The following is an 18,111-nucleotide window of genomic DNA, read 5'->3' as shown; positions in this document are numbered from 1 at the left end:
ACACAATTGCCCACGGCTTCACTGAGTCCAGTTACAGGTTTGCATTCCCAGCTCCTTCCCAGTGCCTTGCACCGTGGGAATGCACCGCTAGAAGTTTAATACAGCTAACAGGCATTATTAAACTTCAAAACCCAGCTATTGCTAATAGCAGTGCAATAACTCAGGTGCTGACTAAGCAAAGAAAGTAAATGCCAGCCTAGTTTTAAGCAGGTGAGTAATCCCTGCTGCAGTGCTTGACATCCCATTTGTGCTTAATTCCCTTTAGAGACTTCCCTGATAAAGCGTTGCATACTGTTTGCAGTGAGAGGAGCTGGCATCCAGGCTCTGCTGTGCTTTGGCAACAACTCTGCACAGCTGTCAGTGTCCCAGGAGACAGCCAAGAAGGAGAGGCTGGCCTTTGCCTCATGGAAAATGATGCTGTCAGGTTTCTGCCTAGACTACCTTGGAGATACCAGGTATGAGAGGTTGACAAGTAATGCCTGAGCCCTTCTGCAACATTGCTTGAGGAGAGAACAGTGGGGAGAAAAGTCCCTCTCTTTTCCCCTTGTGCTGACTTTAAGGAAAGACTGGATTAGCTTGGGAGAGAAACAAAACCCAACAAAACCCAAGAATAAGAGAATCAGGGCACTTACAGCACCCCAGGGGCCAATCCTCCACTGATTGCCTCCCGGTATATGTGCACGGTTTCGGTTAGGGCTGCCCCCAGGGGGCGGTTTGAGGCGATGATCTGGATAGAGGAAAGGGGGGATGGGCCTGCCGTAGTCATGGCTGTTTGGATGACAAGGAGACATGGAGCAGTCTTGCTCGGTGGCAGGGAGGTCATCTGGGTCACACTCGCTCCTATCCACCAGCTGGTCACTGTAATTGATGCAGATCACTTGTCGCGTTGCCTTACCTTGACCACAAGTCACCGAGCACTGCATTACAGTGGGAAAAGGAGACACAGTCACATTTCCAGTTTTGAAAACCAAATCTCGCTAATAATGAACAGCAGAAAACCCAAGTAACATCACTTATAAAAGGGCAAGTGCGACAGATTAATGAAGCACATTTCCAACAGTGAGGTCTCTTGCAAGAGACAGTGTGATGCTTACAGAGCTCCACTCCAAGGCTTTCCACTGCCCGCACGGTGTCACGGTGCACATTTCTGTGGCTGATGGCTTTGGAAGGTGGAAACAAGCTGACTCGTCAGCCACAGAGCCCTGGTCATCCCGGCAGCTGACGTATCTCATCCGGGTTCCCTTTCCGCAGGTTGCGGAACACTAGGGCAGAACAAAGAGCATTCCACTAGGAAGCTGCCTGACATACATTGCAAGGACTTTGTAATGAAAAGTGGGGCATATGCACTTAAAAATATCGTCTTGTCTACCGTAAAATAATCCTGAAAGTATTACAATGTGTGCTTACCGGCGTCCAGGATCCAAATCTCCACTGTGTCCTGTGAATGCCTGATATGGCTCTCTTGGCTTCGGGACTATTTGGATGGGAAGGACATGCAGCTATTTCACAGTCCTGTACAGGAAATACATGGGGGAAAAGCAGGAAATAAAGAATTTGCAGATGTTTTGATTAAACCACCTCTTCTTCAATGTAATTATGAAGAACATGTAACATCTTGAAACTGTGACCTGCACACATTGTGCAGGCAGGCTTCCTCCCTGCCTCCCTTTCCCGAATCAGCAAAATTTTGTTTCAGTATCCTCGGGTCTTCATATGCAGTAACAACCTATGTGGACTTTTGACTTAATAGGAACTCTACAATAGGGATCCCCATAACCATGTGCCATCTCCATGCATTAAAACCAGATGTTTTTGAGGCAAAAGACGAAAGTTCATTAAGGGTTCTGGCATGAACACACATCTGCAAAACAGCAACTTTATCTCTCTTCAAAGCTCTCTTCCTTCAGCGTGAGACCTGCAGCCCACACAATAAAGGTTATGCTGCTGATTGCAGCCCTTTGATTCCCTGCAGCCCACCAGACCACCTGTATCCATGTGCTGATCTCCACCACACACCAAGCAATAGGACAGACATGTCATTTTGGGGAGAGACATGTCATTCTGCTCAGTCTTTGTACAGTGCCTCACAGGAGGGCTCAGGTCCTGTCTGGACCTCCTGGGAGGTCTGGTGCCAGAAACTATGAACAGCCTGACTTTACTCCATTGAGTAATCCTTGCCAAAAAGGAAATGAATAGTGATTGTCCCTATGAGGGGGAGAGCACCTTCTGACAAATTGCAAATCCGATTTCCGTTTTGCTGTGATTTCACTTATGCTGGAGGCATGCATACCAAATGATGGCTGATGACAGGTGGGTTTGTTACCCCTTGACTGTAGTGCAACTGGTCTCCATACATGGGAAAAACTGCTCTTTCTCGAATGTTGTGGCTTTAGTTAAATTCTGAGTTAGTGCAAGACTGAAGCTGGGCTGGGCATGAGCACTACAACTCTCCTAGATGACAGATAGATGGTAATGTTCTGTTTTATTCAGCTCCTGCAGACACCTTGGACATATCCTCTGCTTGAAATGGGAATTTACATGTTTGCTTCCAAGTACACAGCATGGAAAGCCTCTTCAGCAAATTTGCAAAGGGTGTGCAACATTTCTCAATTTATCTGGGCAGGGAGGACGTGTCTGGAACTGTAGCTGTCAAAAACATTCCATTGTCACAGGCAGCAGACAAGAAATTATAGCCTCTCACCATCATTTGTGGTGAGGGGCAATAGAAACAGTCCTGCAGCCACATGAGCCCAGACTGCAGCCAAGCATCCTCGACTCCAGGCAAGCCAAAGGAAATGCCTGCTGTGTCAAGACCTGAACCTCTGAAGCTAGTAAGTATTGTCTCAACATTGTGGTCTCTTGTTATCTCATATTCATCCACTGCAGCTTCTTTAGCTTGTGAGCTCTTAAGAGCCCAGCTTTAATGCTGCATCTGAACACACCCTCACATCCCACTGTATGACTAGAGCTCCTTGGATATAAACCATAAGCAAAGGTAATTAATCTTCACCCACAAAGTCCTGATACCCTCATAGATTGTCCGTTTCCTTTCTGATAATCTGGTGCTTCAGAGTGTAAGGTGAACCACATGGAGAGAATCTGGATGGGAACTCCCTGAACACAGTTTATCTGTCCCATTTCTACCAAAGCAGGGTGCTGTGCTGCATCTTTCCAGCAGCCATGGAGGGCAAAGCATTCGGGTCAAAGCTTTGCTGCAGCAAGATGTCCCCTGAACCTGTAGCCTGGATGCCTCTATACACACACTGGGAAAAGATGGAGACAAGACAGCAGGATTTACCTGGGTATCTGTAGGCCTGGTTGCAGCATTACACTCATTATCATCCACCACTGACATGTAGGTGCCCACGACACACTTCACTGCTCTCATCTGGTAGCCTTGGCCACAAGTCACAGTGCACTGGGAGAAGACAGATGGGAGAAAAGAGCACTGGGTCTGACAAGGTGCTTTGGTTAGAAAGTATTAATCAGCCCAGCCACTCTTGAGGCACATAGCAAGAGCAGCAAAAATACAAGACAGTTTCACTTCTGGCTTCTCTTCACTTCATGCATTTCAGCTTTAAATTAGGTCAAAGTTTTAACTCACTGCAGCCACCAGTGCCTTGCATGCTTCACTTGCTTCTTTGGGAAGGAAGGTGCGAGCACTGAAATGATTTACTTTGCTGCACACATTAGAATCAGAGTCTGGTAGAACCTGCATGATTATCCTTCTTTAAAACTGGTTGTTCAGCCCCATGGCAGCATGAGCAGCTAATGAATAATTTTACTGATGGGAAATATGTCTGACTGGGACAACTGGTCTGGGTTTGTTGCTGTTTTTTAAGTCAAGAGCTAACAGCTTTGTGAAAAAGCAGATGCCAGAACACTCTGGGAGGAATGAATAACTTGTATTTTAACAGAAAAAAAAACCCTCACTAACCCAGAAACTGGAAAACATTAAAAGCAACAAAAGTTATTCAACGTGAGCAGCTTTTCTGTGAAAATTAGGCCACGTATTTATGTGCCTAAATATGGATTTAGGAGTGTAACCTTGGAAACCCCTTTTTTTGGAAAATCACAGCCAATTTAGTATGACAGAGATTAAATTTAGCACGAAGGGCAGGTACTGTTATTGCTGCCTATCCGCTGAACCCAAGCAAACAGAGGGCTGCTTTGGTGTGCAAATCAATTAACACAGTTATGCTGTTGAATTTGGATGAAAGCACAGTGCCCAGCCCCAGCCACCCTTATCCAGGTCTCCCCCAGCCAGGAGCCCTGTGGGGCTGTGTGGTACCTGGCCCCACGGCCCCACTTGCCACGAGGCACACTCCTGCTGCTGGCACATCTGCACCGACTCCGGCTTTGTCTTGGGGTCACAAAACCTGTCGTTCAACTGATCTTCTCCAAACTGGCACCACGTCTGGCGGTGCTTGTGCCCTTTTCCACAGGTGACCAAGCACTGTAAGGAGAAAAGTGCAAGCTCAGGTGATGCTGGGGATGCACTGCCAGTTCAGCACCTGCTTTGGCACTGGAAAATAAACTTGGAGACCTACTGCAACCACTGCTTAAAAAAGCCTGGTGCTGAAGTGCAGCTCTTTAGCTAACATTAACATGTCCTGGAAGACAGGGGAGTGTCTTGTAAACAAGAAGATTGCTCTCAGGAGCTGGTCTAGAGCAGGGGCTGGAGCATGGAGAACACAGCTGGGCCAGAATCCTTCAGCATGGGCAAAGTGAGACCACAAAGGCTCTTGATTTCCAGCATCTGTGAGGCATGGGGCAAAGGCACAGCACTGCCCTGTGGGGTTTTAGCTGTGCACAACAGGGTGGTTCTAAAAAACTTGTTCTTTCTGAGTGGGCATTTTAAGGGTTTTGGCTTCTGCAGGCTGTGAGTGCCTCTTCCACTGCTCTGGTGTGGTTTTGACTGCCACCAGCTCGAATCAGGAGACATGTTTGGTAGAGAACAGTCCCTGTTCTCATTTAATTACTTTCATTATTCCTTGAAAGAACACGACTCACAGAAACAAGAGATTTGGTGATGATGATGAGTACCCTTTGAAGACTTCGCTCCAGCACCCCCAGTCCTGCTGCAGAGACAAACCTATCAAGATTTGTTGCATTGCAAAAAACACCAGCAGCAGTGGAAGAGGTAATAAACAGCAGAGAGAGGCTGAGCAAAACATCAGCAGGGTGCAATCCTGCCCTCCAGTGACAGCCAGAGCTGCCAGGGCTCTTGAGGATAATCTCAAGGGAAAATGAGGGCAGAAGGTATTTTTATTCCCAAATATACAGAAGAACTAGAGAAAAGCAGTGGAGAAATTACTGCAAGATTGGAGAGACATTAAACCCCTGTAGCTTTGCAGGGAGGAAAGTGGACATTTGACCAGGCAAATGACTTTGCTGCCTGTGCACAGGCTTGCCACCTTATGCAGGAGGCACAAACAAATCATGACAAGCAGGAATGGAGACACCTCTTTGCAGATACCAGCCTCTCAGGATGGAGGACCGGCAGGGTGAGACCACTCTGGTGAGCAGGACCTACCTCAGACCAGTCACCAGTTTTCCACTGTGGGCACGAGAAGTCACTGCACCGTTGCACTGTCAGCTTCTCCTGCTGGCTGCACTTGCTGTCGTCCAGGACGTCGTTGTAGGTGTTGACACACATGGCTCGCCGCCGCCGCGTGCCCCCGCCGCAGCTCTTGGAGCACTGTGAGGGACACACACCCAGTCAGTATTTCCTGCCACTCTACTACTAGTGCCTCCTCCCTCTTAGCAGCTACTCCGGAGTGACTGTAAGAAACCTCCAGAACAAAAAATTATATTTCAACTAACAGGCTTTTACTTTATGTATTCCTTTAAAAAGCTAACCTTGCTAAGCTTAATAAAATGTCGTGACAATGTGCTTCACAAATTCTTTTCAGGTTATAACCCCATTATTATTTTTACAAGTGTTGCCTTTCAGTTCTCCTAAATGGCTGCTGCTTGTTCTCATTTTAAGAGAGATTAACTCTCTCTGACCAGCCAGCCTCCCTTCACTGTGCCCTCCCTGGAAATCCCCAGGATCGTCAATCTCTTGGTGCCTGCATTCAGGGATTTTCTTGTTCATTCAAAAGCTAATATATGTAAAGGAAAAAGAATTTCACAAGTCCTCTGATGATGGCAACATGTCCTCCCCAGCTCCTGGCAGTGGTGACAGCTTTGATGGCAAAAGACACCTAGCAGAGCTTCATGTAATGAAGACACATTATTATAGATTAATTGCAGTGGGAGGTAAGGAGTACCAGGCTGATTCAGACTAGAGTGTCCTCCAGAGGAAGCAATGAAAGCAGAACCACTGTGGCCATATTTTACATATATTCTGTTAGCAACCTAAACAGCCCATTGTACTCCTGTGCAAGGAGCAGCATTAGCTGTGCCATGGAGCATCCCTTACCTCAGTCCAGGCTGAGTACCGCCATCCTCCCACGTTACAGTCCCCAGTGCACTTCTCCCTCGTGCTGGGCTTGGCCTGGCTGCTGCAGAAGCGGTCATCCACCTTCTCTATCTTGCCCTCCGGCCTGCTGTACTTGGAGCAGTAAATCTCCAGGGTGCGGTAGCCCAGCCCGCACTGTGCCGTGCACTCGCTCTTCCTCGCGATGTGCCACCTGCGCCGAGGACAGCAGACATCAGCCCTGGCTCTGCAGGGAATGTGCTCAAGGGTGTTTGACAGAAATAAGGGATATATGCTCTTGAACAAGAAGCTTTGGCTCTGGGTCAGACTGCTCAGTGCTTTGGGACTTACTGTTGCCCTGGCATAGTTCCTTGAAGGGAAGGAACTGTCAGAAGGTCTCTCTTAAGCAAAAGAAAGACAGCAGAGCCACATGTAACCCTGTCAGACCAGCCAAAGTGGCAAGGGCTGTTCATGGCCAAAGGAACAGTGCTCTGAAAGCTTCTGAAAGCTTTCTACCCCACGTTCCCCTGACCTGCCACCTCAGCCACTAAAAACTAAAAGCTGGAAAATACAGCATCAGAAAATGATCTGCACAGGCTTGAGAGGTGTTCCACACCCACAAAGTTTCAGCTCTCCAAAGGACAAGCAAATTACTTTCTATAAGCGACTCAAGCCCTAGCTGTGTCAGCAGGGATTAGAAGTGTTCTCTCTTGACAGATTTCCACCCTGCTGCCTCTTCTGTGAGAAGAACAACAAGGATGGTGCTGGAGGCCCCCAGAGACCCACCTGGGGACACACCCCTGCTTCAGGTCAGCCCAGCTCTGGAAAGGGATGCTGAACATGAGGCCTGATCTAGGGAGGATCCTGGAGACCCTGAAGCTAACAGGAACCCATTATACCTTACACCTGGCAGGGATGGCTTCTGGGGCAGGAAGCAGTGATGTCCTCTGGGGGTCCTGGAGACCCTCTGGATGCTGCCTGTCCCTGTACAGGGAGCACAGAGCCGCACTCCTGAGCCAAGAGAGCAAACTCTATCACAGCCCAGAGAAGAATAAGATCAAGGGGATTTGGAATCAATAGCTCCTGACTGGTGGGAGCCTCACATCCCTGCGTGCTTTTCAGACTCCTGCTTTGCCCTTCTCAAGTTTCCAACCTGTTGCAATGGCAACAGCTGTTACCGCGACAACCCGGCCCTGCACAGCCCTGGTTTAACAGGGCTGGAGAAACCCCGCGGGAAACTCCTCCATCTGAATTACTTCACCAGCAGCCACTTAATGCCACCATATTTTAGTCCCAGAAAGGAAAACAGATTGCTTTTTGAAGGAAAGTGGGTTGCGATGATTTAGGCTGTGCTCCATCAATTCCAGCTTGCCAGGAATTGTCTGGGGACAGCCCCAAACCCATTCTACACTTAAGCCTATTCTTTACTTTAAATAAACAATGATAAATCCAAGTGTTAGCTAGGTTTTTGCTTTAAGTATATGTTTTCCCCTATTTGCAGGCTGTATGTAGAATGGTGCTGAGCATTTCTGATCCAGGAGATGCAAATTTCAGGCCCTGTATGCACAGGAAGATTTTTTCAACATTAGAGAATTTTTGTAAGAGGTAGCCCTAATTGAATCCAGCAAGAGAAATGTAAAAACATTGAAAAGTGCCTTTCAAAACACCACTGGTGGATGACAATCCCTCTTAGTTGACAAAGAGGCAACTACCGATCCTTTTCTTTTTCAAAATCTAATACAGGCTGGTGAGAAAGGGAATTATGGTGAGAAGCGAAAGGAAAGAGGAGTAAACAATAACTACACAATGTTATTTATACACATGGCTGAGCACCTTAATTCACATTCTGTGTTACAAGGCTCGGCGGTGGGGTCGGGCTGGGGAATTCGATCGCATCGCTGGTCTGACACTGTGAGCTGATCTGACTCTCTCTTACACACAGGCTTTCTTTTTCGTTCTCCTGCACAGAGAAAACCAGCACTTGGTTTGAGTCATGCACCGAAGTGATCAATTCAGTTATTTCTCTTACATATTTCACAATAGTATTTAAGAGATGCTTAGGCATGCTTTTCTACCTCTGTCAGAAACAGGAAGGGGGTCTAAGACTGAGTGGAACAGAAGGGGTTTATCACAGATGGGATGGACACAGGCAGAGAGCTGCAGTACCCCCGCAAGGATGGGCTCTGAGTGATTATTTAGCAGGGTGGACACTGGCAATGATTGGATGTCAGACCCAAAACCAGACACCGGGGCATTTTGCAGCCTTGGGAAATGCCTCATGACCTTTTCTATGCTTCAGCTTCTTCACCTGCAAACCAGGTTGTGAAGCTCACCTGGCTGAGAAGGGCTGTAAGGTGCCCTGCTCTGAAACTCAGAAGTACCTTGTAGGATGTTACCCTCCACTGCAGACCAGGGAAACAATCACACCCACAGGGTGAGAATCGCAAAGAAATCAAACAGAGAGGGATCTGATAGTAATGCCCAGACACCAAAGGAATCCAGGACAAAACTAAAACTTCCCAAGCACCCACCTTGACAGAGCTTACTGCAGGGCTGCCATGGGCCATGCTCATTCCAGTAAAACTGCTGAGGCTTGTCCTCAATAGGGATATTGAATGTGTAACGAACATCAGGATTGTACAAATTGCCCACTGATAAAACCTGAGAGGAAGAAAAATGAAGCAGAGTAAACCAAGAGATATCACTGCCCACTGTTTTCAGTCCAACAATGCTGGGCAGACTTGTCCATACACACAACATATACGTCACCTGAAGTGTTATTTCTTGCTCAATCCGATCTGTGGAATTAATCCTTTCAATAGTATTATCGGAGCCGCTGTATTCGATCACAGCATTCCCAACTTTGATTTCCCTTTTAAACATACTGACGACAAAGTCTCCATTTAATATAAAGTCTCCTTGACTGTTAGATAAGGCTGCATAGGTGCAAAAAACAAGAACTAAAAAGGCAGAATTAACTCATACGTACACAACAACGTGGGTCATGTGCTCTCAGTGCTCCTTTCCCATGGGGGTGGGGGGGGAAAGCCCACTGGCACTCTCAAACAGAAAGGATGTAAAGTGAGCAGCAGGGCTCTTGCAGATACTGTGCCTTCTCCTTTTTCCACTGGAAAGCCTCCTAAAAATGAAGGCTGAATTCCTGAAGTTGTTGCTAAACAGCTCATCCATAACTCAATGCAGAGATATCCAAAAGGCATTCTGGGCTGGCTACTGCAAGGAGCACACATAGGCTGTATCCCCACATGTACCACAGAAATAATCCTGCCCAAACTTTTCCATCAGCTGTGTGGATAGGGTGGCTTCCCTGGTGTCGCCCAGGTGTGTTCTTAGGGTTAATGTACACATCCTAGTTACCAAAGCATAATTTTCTGGTATATAATTACAGGGGGTTTGGTCAATATCCACCTCTTTGTCTGTCTCTCCCTCCTCCCCCCATACTTTTTATTATTCCAAATCTTAAGGTATGTGAGAGCACTGGAGGCTTAAAGCCTAAATGCTTTATAAAAGGAACAGTTTCCTGAAAACAGCAGTCTGCTGCACAACTTCACACTAATGCGATTATGTAGCTAATTTCCTAAGTTAGTTTCCCCACCATTTCACCCATCACAGCTACGTTACTAAAAAGCCCCTGTACTGAAAAATCTAAACACCAAAACACCAAAGGGAAGGTTTTTTCCATCAAATGAGGAGAGATAATGAAGCAAAACACTACTCCGTGGCAAACAGACATAGATGGAGAAAACTTCACAAAGCAGAGGCTACACTCAACCAAATTTTACACTTTGGAGGTTTTAATGTTATTAAGCAGTAATAAAACTCATTAAAGGATTCCTTCTCTTTTACTATATCTCCTACAACAGTAGGTACATCTTGGACTTGATGACAACATCAAATTCCTCCTAAATTGTTAAGCAACTACAAGGTTCACAGTAACCAAGGGCCCAAGATTTCACACTCAGTGAGCTGCAAAGTAAGTGGACACATGCACACTTCTAATTTTCTTCCAGTCAGGCCTAATATGAAGAGATGCTTCCCCACCAATATTAAAGCAACATTAAAGAAGATTTGACTTTATTGTTTCCCAAGAAGATTAAAGGCCCTCCAGGAAGAGCTGAGAAGTTGGGGGCTCATTCTGGGGTGAACCAGTTTGAATAGGAACAACACAGGGAGAATTGTTTTTTTTTTCCAGGAAAGAGGAAAATTAAAATTTGGCTCTCTCCTCCATGACAGAAAATTCTGAGATCTCAGTAACGCTTTTTTTTTGGTGCTGATGTGCACTCATGCTACACCACCGCAACTTTTTGCCTCAATGAAGGGTCCAGCCACATGGATGGCATTTCAGAGCAACAGCCAAGGCTGTCAGCATTGCCTCCCTTTGGTGAGTGGTAATCTGCTACTTGTTTCTCAAATGAGTCCCTTTACGTTTGATGGGCTAGAGAACGCCAGCCAGCTCCCCTTTTTAACATACCTAGTTACAGGAATTTGGTGAGATAGGACAAGATGAAATGCCCTGTTCAAAGATAAAAGTACAGGACCCTGTGCTACTGGAACACAGCTGGTGTGCAAAAGAGCAAGACCAGAGACTCTGAGAGACCCCAGACAGGACTTAATGGCAAAATCAGCCTTCAACTGGCAAGTGTAACATGAGTCATGTTCATTTGTATTATCTCTGCTATTGAACCCAAACAGAACTATCTGTGGGGTGAGTTAGTGATCACGGTGGAAAAGACATTCACGGCCATGCTAACAACATGTACGTGAATGTAGCAGAGTGGTCTAACACAGCAGCCCAAGCATTTTCATCTGCCTCTAAAGATACAGCCACAGATTAGAGAAAACAGAGACTATGAAAGTCCAATAGCCAAAGGCCAAGTTACGTTAGGTTTAAATCAAACCAACGTCTTTGGTGCAGGGTATTTCTCTACAGTTACATGTCACTATCAGGCAGGGACAAGAAGGCCTCACTCTAAGTGAAATCAGAATAATTATTATTCTCAGAAGAATAGGAAATAATTTCTCCTTGTAAGTGTTTGCACAAACATCTTTCAGGACATGGCACCAGCCAAAGCATGGTGATAGCAGAGATAAAGTTGCAATGAGGAGACTCCAGCAGAGCTCAGAATCCTGTTTGATTCTCAGCTTTGTCCCTTAGTTCCCACCCAGAATCAACAGTCCTACTCAGCCCTAGCCACACCCTAAGGGAATATTTATTAAAATTGATGAACCTCCCAAACTTTGCATCTAGGATGGCATGAACAAAAAATAAGGAAGAAGATAAGGCTGAATGTTTGGCAGATGTAGAAAAATTCTCACCAGGAAAACATCTCCCTTAAGTGAATTCTTCAACCTCCCTAGTGGAGAGCTGCCAGTAGATATATCACCACAACAGACAACCAAGCAGATTTCTGGAGTGAAATAAGGAGCACCACTCACCCAGGTAGTTGTCATCCTCTGGTTTCCCTGAGTAACTGTGCTGACGCACATCAATATTAGTGGCACCAGCTGGGATGCGAACCACAATGTTATAACCTAGGAAAGATTTAACAGAAAGTCAAGGCTATTACACAGGCATTTGATTTGTTTTCTACAGGGGAAGGGAAATGAGCTAAGTTACCACACATTACACAAGCTGATACTTTTCATTTAGGGATAGCATAAATAGTTATAAAATTGAATATACTACAGCTAGAAGGATTTTGTGTTTTACATCAGTGTTTTTGTAGATTAAGTGTCATAATGGCTTTTATAGACCCACATTTTTCACTATAAAGTTTTTAGCAACACATTCTTACCATAATGCACCGTGTTAAATGTGCCTGCAACAGTTTTGCATGAAGAATTATCCCCACCACAAACACCACATTTATCTCTTCTTGCTTTTGAATTCAGCACATGATCACATCCAGCTTGCTTTAAGAGAAAAATTGAAAACAATAGATTGAGCAAATACAGACTAGAACAGCACTGACAAATCTCCTAATTAAGACACACAAAAACTGCGCATGGAAAAGGCTGTGGTGAGATCAACTGGTTTGCTTCCCCACGTTTTTCCACTCATTTACAGTGTGGCCATCCCACAAGGTTTTACAACGAAAGGCTTTTTTTACAAAGCAAGAATCAGAACAATTGTTTGCACCAGGTAATGCCCTCACTAGAAAAATATTCTTGCATCAATTGTTCCCACAGAGAAAAGTTTGAAGAACAATTGTGATTGGAAATTTAGGGCTCTGGGGTCTGATCAGGAAGAACTGGGGCAAAGCACAGAAGGAAGCAACACAAGGATTTAGGCTGAGACTCCACAGCCCTCAGCAACTTCGGACAGATGTGCAAACATCCTGCATTTGAGAGTGTCCCAAGAAGAGCTCGTGAATGGTCTAGAGTAAGAGGAGGAATGGCAGCGGAGCTCAGCCTGGAGAAAAAGAGGCTCAGGAGAGACTTTCTCACTCTCTACAACTACCTGAAAGGAATTTGCAACCAGGTGGGGGTCAGGCTCTTTTCACAGGTAACAAGCAACAGGACAAGAGGAAACAGCCTCACGTTCAATAGGGGAGGTTTAGATTTGGTATTAGGAAATAATTCTTCACCAAAAAGGTTGTCAAACACTGGAACAGGCTGCTCAGGGCAGTGGTGGGAGTCACGCTCCCTGGTGGAATTAGAAGACATGTAGATATGGCACTTGGGGACATGGTTTAGTGGTGGACTTGGCAGTGCTAGGTTAATGGCTGGACTTGAGCTCAAAGGTCTTTTCCAACCTAAATGACCCTACGATTCCACGTGTGGCTCTTCAACAAGTCTGGAGGTTGGCACAAGTTTCAGACCATTTGGGGCTTACAGAGTCTGCAGATGCTGCTGGCATCCTTTGAGAGAAGATAACATGCCTGGAGCAGGGCGCTAAAGCGCCAGGCTGCCCTACAAAACTGCCACGGCCCTTTGGTGAAGAGGAAGGACAGCAATTACCCGGCAGAGGCCCTGCACGCAGATGTCGTCGGTGTCGGGGCCGCAGGGCGTCCCGTCGATGACGCGGTCCCGCAGCTGGTAATAGGCTGTGCTCCCCGCCACCCGGCAGAACAGCTTGCACCGATCCTTCATCAGGACTGCGGGGGAGGGAGGGACACCAGGAGCACGTTATCTGAACACCCTCACCCTTAGGCAGCAATCCAGGAGGCAGGAGCTGCATTCCCCCCAGCCACTTACTGCCGCTGTATTTGGGAACCCAGCGCACGTTTGTGGGCAGCCCGTTGATGTTGAAGTGCTTCCCATCAAATTCGGCACACTGCTCATCCCGGAAATCCTTCTTCAGCTTTGAGCACGGCTCCGTGTTGCAGGATTTAAACTTCATGCGGCGTCCCACACAGTATTTCCCACCGTTTTTGGGTCTGGAGAGACAACACCAGGCTGGAAATGAGGTGGAATTGCAATTCTGCAACCTGCTCAGTACAGTCAGGATTTGCAACAGTGTTTTGTGGGCTCTGTCTTTGTGCATGCTTTAATTAATATCCCAGGTCGATAAGCAGGAAATGCTATGTTGGCGTATAACATAAAAAAGCCCATAGGCAATAAAAAGGGAGGAAAAAGAGAATATTTATTTTCTGATGGATACCATGGTAGTGTGAGAAACCAGAAAGGAAGAGCAACATCTTCTTCCCCACCTGTGTAAGGATTTATTTTCACACTGAGGGATCCCACTCAGGCCCATGTCTCTTTACAACCCCATCAGCCCCATGAATTTTGTGGCTGACAATTTGTCTTTGATCTAGTGGGCTGCAAATAACTAAACGGTACAGGAAAAAAGGCTTCCTTCCCTTCAGAGGCTGAAAGGTCAGGCAGCACTTAGTCCTTCAGGATTTTCAGCCCCAAGTATTAGAAATGTAACGCTGAGCACTTTGAAACCACTTTACCTCCATATATTCCAGAAAGCACCAAAGACAAATAACTTACTCCCATTTTATAGCAGGATGACACAGGTATAAACTGGAAAGAGATATCCCATCCAAGCCATATAAAACCCAGTGGATAAGTCTAGGAGAAGCTGTCATTTTAAATTTCCTGACTCAAAGATTCAGGAGTGTAGTCATAAAACTATTTTTCTCATGTGTAGATGAAGTCTTTGCCAGAGAACATCACTCTGGGGACTGAAGGAGCCTGTGCCGTTCCATCTGCTGACAGCAGTGGTGCAAGAATGAGCTGCACATCAAAATAACCACCAAACCTACATCTTCTACCTACCCCCTGAGAAATGAGAGCTTGCACTAGCAAGAAGTGCAATTAGAAGAGTGACTTGCCAGGCTCCAACATCCTGGCACCCACAGCTCCTGCCTTCCAGGGCTGTTCTTCGGGATCAGCTCTGCCTTGCCTGGGGACCAGGTGCCCATCAGCGCCCCAGGGATGCTGGCAGAATGCTCCTTCCCTTGGAGCTCGGCTGGGAAGGAACACATACAAGGTTTGCACACTTGGAGAACCCTTCAAGATGCAGATAAATGGGAAGCACCCCTGCCTTCAGAACAGAGATGCTCACCTTGAGATCTCCATGTTGCATCGTTGCATGTTGCCAGCACCTCTAACAAAAGGGATGGCACCCCCCTGCACATGCACAATGGTCTCTACACACAGTGAGTCTACAAGTTTCTGCAGCTGAACACAATTTTTCAGCATCTCTGCACCTCCAGCACCTAGGAGACTCAGCAGTGCCTTTTCTCACACAAATAACAATTTTTCACTCTTATGCTTGAAAATTCATTGCGACTTTAAGTAGCAGAGTTCCTGTGAAACGGATGAGACAGAAGCACAGAACAGCTTGCCCTTGCCAAAAGATTGCTTGCAAAACTGGGAAAGGCAGGCAGACTTCCCACCACCCCATCAGCATCACACTAGGGATACTCACAGGTTTGGCAGAAAGAGTTGCCTCCTTGAGCAGCTGCAGGTGAGATGCTGAGCACCACCAGTTACACACATGGGATTTTTCCCATCAGCATCCTCCAGTCACTGAGATCCTCACTGCTGTGGTGCAGACCCCCCTAGTCCTATCCTAAATGCCACGGGGTATGATTTGTCCTCAGGCACAGCCCTGAGCAATAGCTACAAACACCAGCTCTACCTGCTCTCACGGCAGTTCTCACATGCCATCTGGAAGTCAAATGCCAATCACAAAGGTTTCTGGTATTTGCAATTAAGCAAGTACCAGTGATAAAAAACCCAAGCAACTGCAAAGTGCCCACTGCAGATTCCTGATTACAGACTGATTTTACTCCTTTACAGTTCCTAGTGAAGGAATAAGTCTAAACCTGTTTTTTACTGATATAGTCTGTTGTCCACTTTGTTACAACAAACAGCTTCAAGGAACTTACTTGATTACACTTGGGACAGCTCCAGGGCTATCCCAGCACAGCAGCCCCTGCAGACACAGCCCAAACTCCTCCTTGCCTTGCAGGCACAATGACAATTGCTGCGGGTTTCCCAATACCAGGGCCCATCCCATGGACTACTCCAATGCACGCACATGAGTTACCTCTAGCTACAAAAGGGCATCTCAATCATCTCACTACACAGCACACCGGGCAACTTCTTAATCACGGCAGCAGCACACTCCAGATCTGGGTCACTCTGAGTCATCCATGGGGGAACTAACAGGATTCATCATTTTCACTTCAAAAGCATTTATACCTCTGTAGAACTGTTGCAGTTTGACAAAGCCTCTGAGTTATACAAACTTTTAAGAGGGCATTTCTTTTAAAAACAACTGCAATTACAACCTTTTTATGGCAACCACATTGTTTCCAATATAAATTAATTTAACTAAAATGAAACTCCTAACTATTTAGTTAAGGAGAGCATAGAGAACATGCAGGAGCCTTTTTTTTTTTTTAAAGGTTATATCTGATAAAATCCAAGAGTCCCAAGCTACTATTTAGTTGTCTCTTCCCTAGACATGACCCCTGAGATTGGTATAACTTTGACACGTGGACACATCACAAACTGAAGGATCCTAAACCTTGCCACTGTGTTGCAAACCGTCAGCTTTGTAACCCTGGCAGTAAATCTCTTGCAGACAGTGCTGGGGGCCAAAGCACACACTTAAGACACTTAAAAACAGCTCCAAATTCCCTTGACAGTTTCAGAGCGTTTTTAACCAGCATTGCTTCTCACGGAATCTGAGGGACAAAAAGAGCTGACCCTGAAAAATAAGTCGCCCTCATAAAACATCAATTTTCAATGTGATGAAGTAATACAGCATACTCCATTCTGTGTAATATTTTTATGGATCATCAACAATGTACCACAGAAACAGAAGGGAAAACAGTACATGCATAGAAACCTCCTTGTTTTGCTTCCATTTCCCTTCTCTCTGAATTATCTCTTTGACCAATTAACAGCCAGCATGGACTCATTTTCAATTCAGTACCATTCCCCTGACAAGTTCCTGCACACACCCCAGACCCACTGCACTCCTGCCAGCAGCCCAGAAGCTCTCAGTCCCCGGGAATGATGGGGGTCTCATCCCATTCCCACCCCAACAGGTCTGAAATACATGATGCTTAATCCATCACCTTGAGCATATTCACTTGCAGATTTTGAGGCAGCACCCAACCCCCAGCAGTTCATGAGTACCAGGTACAGACACCCTGCCAAGAAGTGTTGTTTTGGGGGTGCTTTGCACCTGCCCCACGGGCAGCAGCTCTGCCTGGGAGCACTGAGGTTGTCACAAGGAGAAGCCCCAGGAGAATTAACTGCAGGGCACATTCGCCCAGGTACCTGTGCTCATGTGTGACTGCAGAAAAATCTGTGAAGCTCCAGTGCGCACAGATCAGTTTGTGATATCCTCCACACTGCAGGAAGCCCTAGGATTGGGAATTGGTTGGTGGCTAGCACATGTGTTTACATGTCAGGCTCAGGCAGTTTTCAGCACAGGTGGATACATCTGTGATGGACTAAAATGCAAATGTGATTTGACTCCCATCCAGAGATAACACTCCCCCAACCAAAAAGCCATTCCTGAAAACAGGGCTTCTGGTATTGACATCTTATCAAACATGCCCTTTCCCATAATTCTGCAACATGTCTTTCTTTGAAAACCAGGGCTTGCACCTCAGACCCTCTGATGAATCACCACAGCCATGAGCTTTGTCCACCAGCCAGGCTCGAATTCCCGTGTGGGCAATCTCAGTGGGAAGGGTCTGCTCTGGTTAGCAAACACATTCAACATTCCTTCAGGGTATGTCAAAACAGTCTGTTGCCATTCCAGAGACTTACAGCTCTTCCTGCAACCCTGCAGCATACTCATCCATGCAGGCATAAGAGCACTCTACAAAGAGAGGAAGGAACTGCAGCCTTAATTTCTGTACCACAGAGGGAATGGATGTACTTTTCAATGCCAGATTTAACACAATTTTTTACTGGACGCAAGATCCCACCCCAGATCCTCATGCACAGAAAAAGAACTTTAAAAATCTAAACCATCTTTGAATAGAAAATATTTATTGAGAATTATTTCAGACCTTCCTCTAGGTATCTAGGTGGGGTTTGCTAACTTCTACAACAGAGGAGAAACCGTCTCTTTTTGAAGTACTTTGAGAAGGGGAAAAGAAAAGGCAAGAGAGTATCCAGTGGGGTCTCATCCATTTGCATCCTTTTAGCAGCCCTATGATAATGGGGACACAGGTGGTGGGAGC

The 18,111-nt window shown here is 46.2% G+C and overlaps 1 protein-coding gene across 1 annotated transcript in view; it reads right to left on the bottom strand.

Annotated features, from left to right (window-relative positions):
• ADAMTS9 (ADAM metallopeptidase with thrombospondin type 1 motif 9) overlaps window positions 1-18,111 on the bottom strand; it is a 76,348-nt gene that overhangs the window by 32,775 nt on the left and 25,462 nt on the right. Inside the window, exons 12-25 of the mRNA XM_062500388.1 lie at window positions 13,640-13,821; window positions 13,403-13,539; window positions 12,238-12,355; window positions 11,879-11,974; window positions 9,194-9,360; window positions 8,956-9,085; window positions 8,258-8,384; window positions 6,428-6,638; window positions 5,537-5,701; window positions 4,292-4,456; window positions 3,299-3,418; window positions 1,408-1,512; window positions 1,095-1,262; window positions 633-917 (exon numbers count right to left, since the gene is read on the bottom strand). Coding sequence (XP_062356372.1) covers window positions 633-917; window positions 1,095-1,262; window positions 1,408-1,512; window positions 3,299-3,418; window positions 4,292-4,456; window positions 5,537-5,701; window positions 6,428-6,638; window positions 8,258-8,384; window positions 8,956-9,085; window positions 9,194-9,360; window positions 11,879-11,974; window positions 12,238-12,355; window positions 13,403-13,539; window positions 13,640-13,821 — 2,176 coding nt within the window. The remainder of the gene's footprint in view (window positions 1-632; window positions 918-1,094; window positions 1,263-1,407; window positions 1,513-3,298; window positions 3,419-4,291; window positions 4,457-5,536; window positions 5,702-6,427; window positions 6,639-8,257; window positions 8,385-8,955; window positions 9,086-9,193; window positions 9,361-11,878; window positions 11,975-12,237; window positions 12,356-13,402; window positions 13,540-13,639; window positions 13,822-18,111) is intronic.

The sequence above is a fragment of the Cinclus cinclus genome, chromosome 12 (assembly GCF_963662255.1).
Source record: "Cinclus cinclus chromosome 12, bCinCin1.1, whole genome shotgun sequence".
Lineage (NCBI taxonomy): Eukaryota > Metazoa > Chordata > Aves > Passeriformes > Cinclidae > Cinclus > Cinclus cinclus.
The sequence above is the reverse complement of the archived record's forward strand: the minus strand, read 5'-3'. Positions and strand labels throughout refer to the sequence as shown.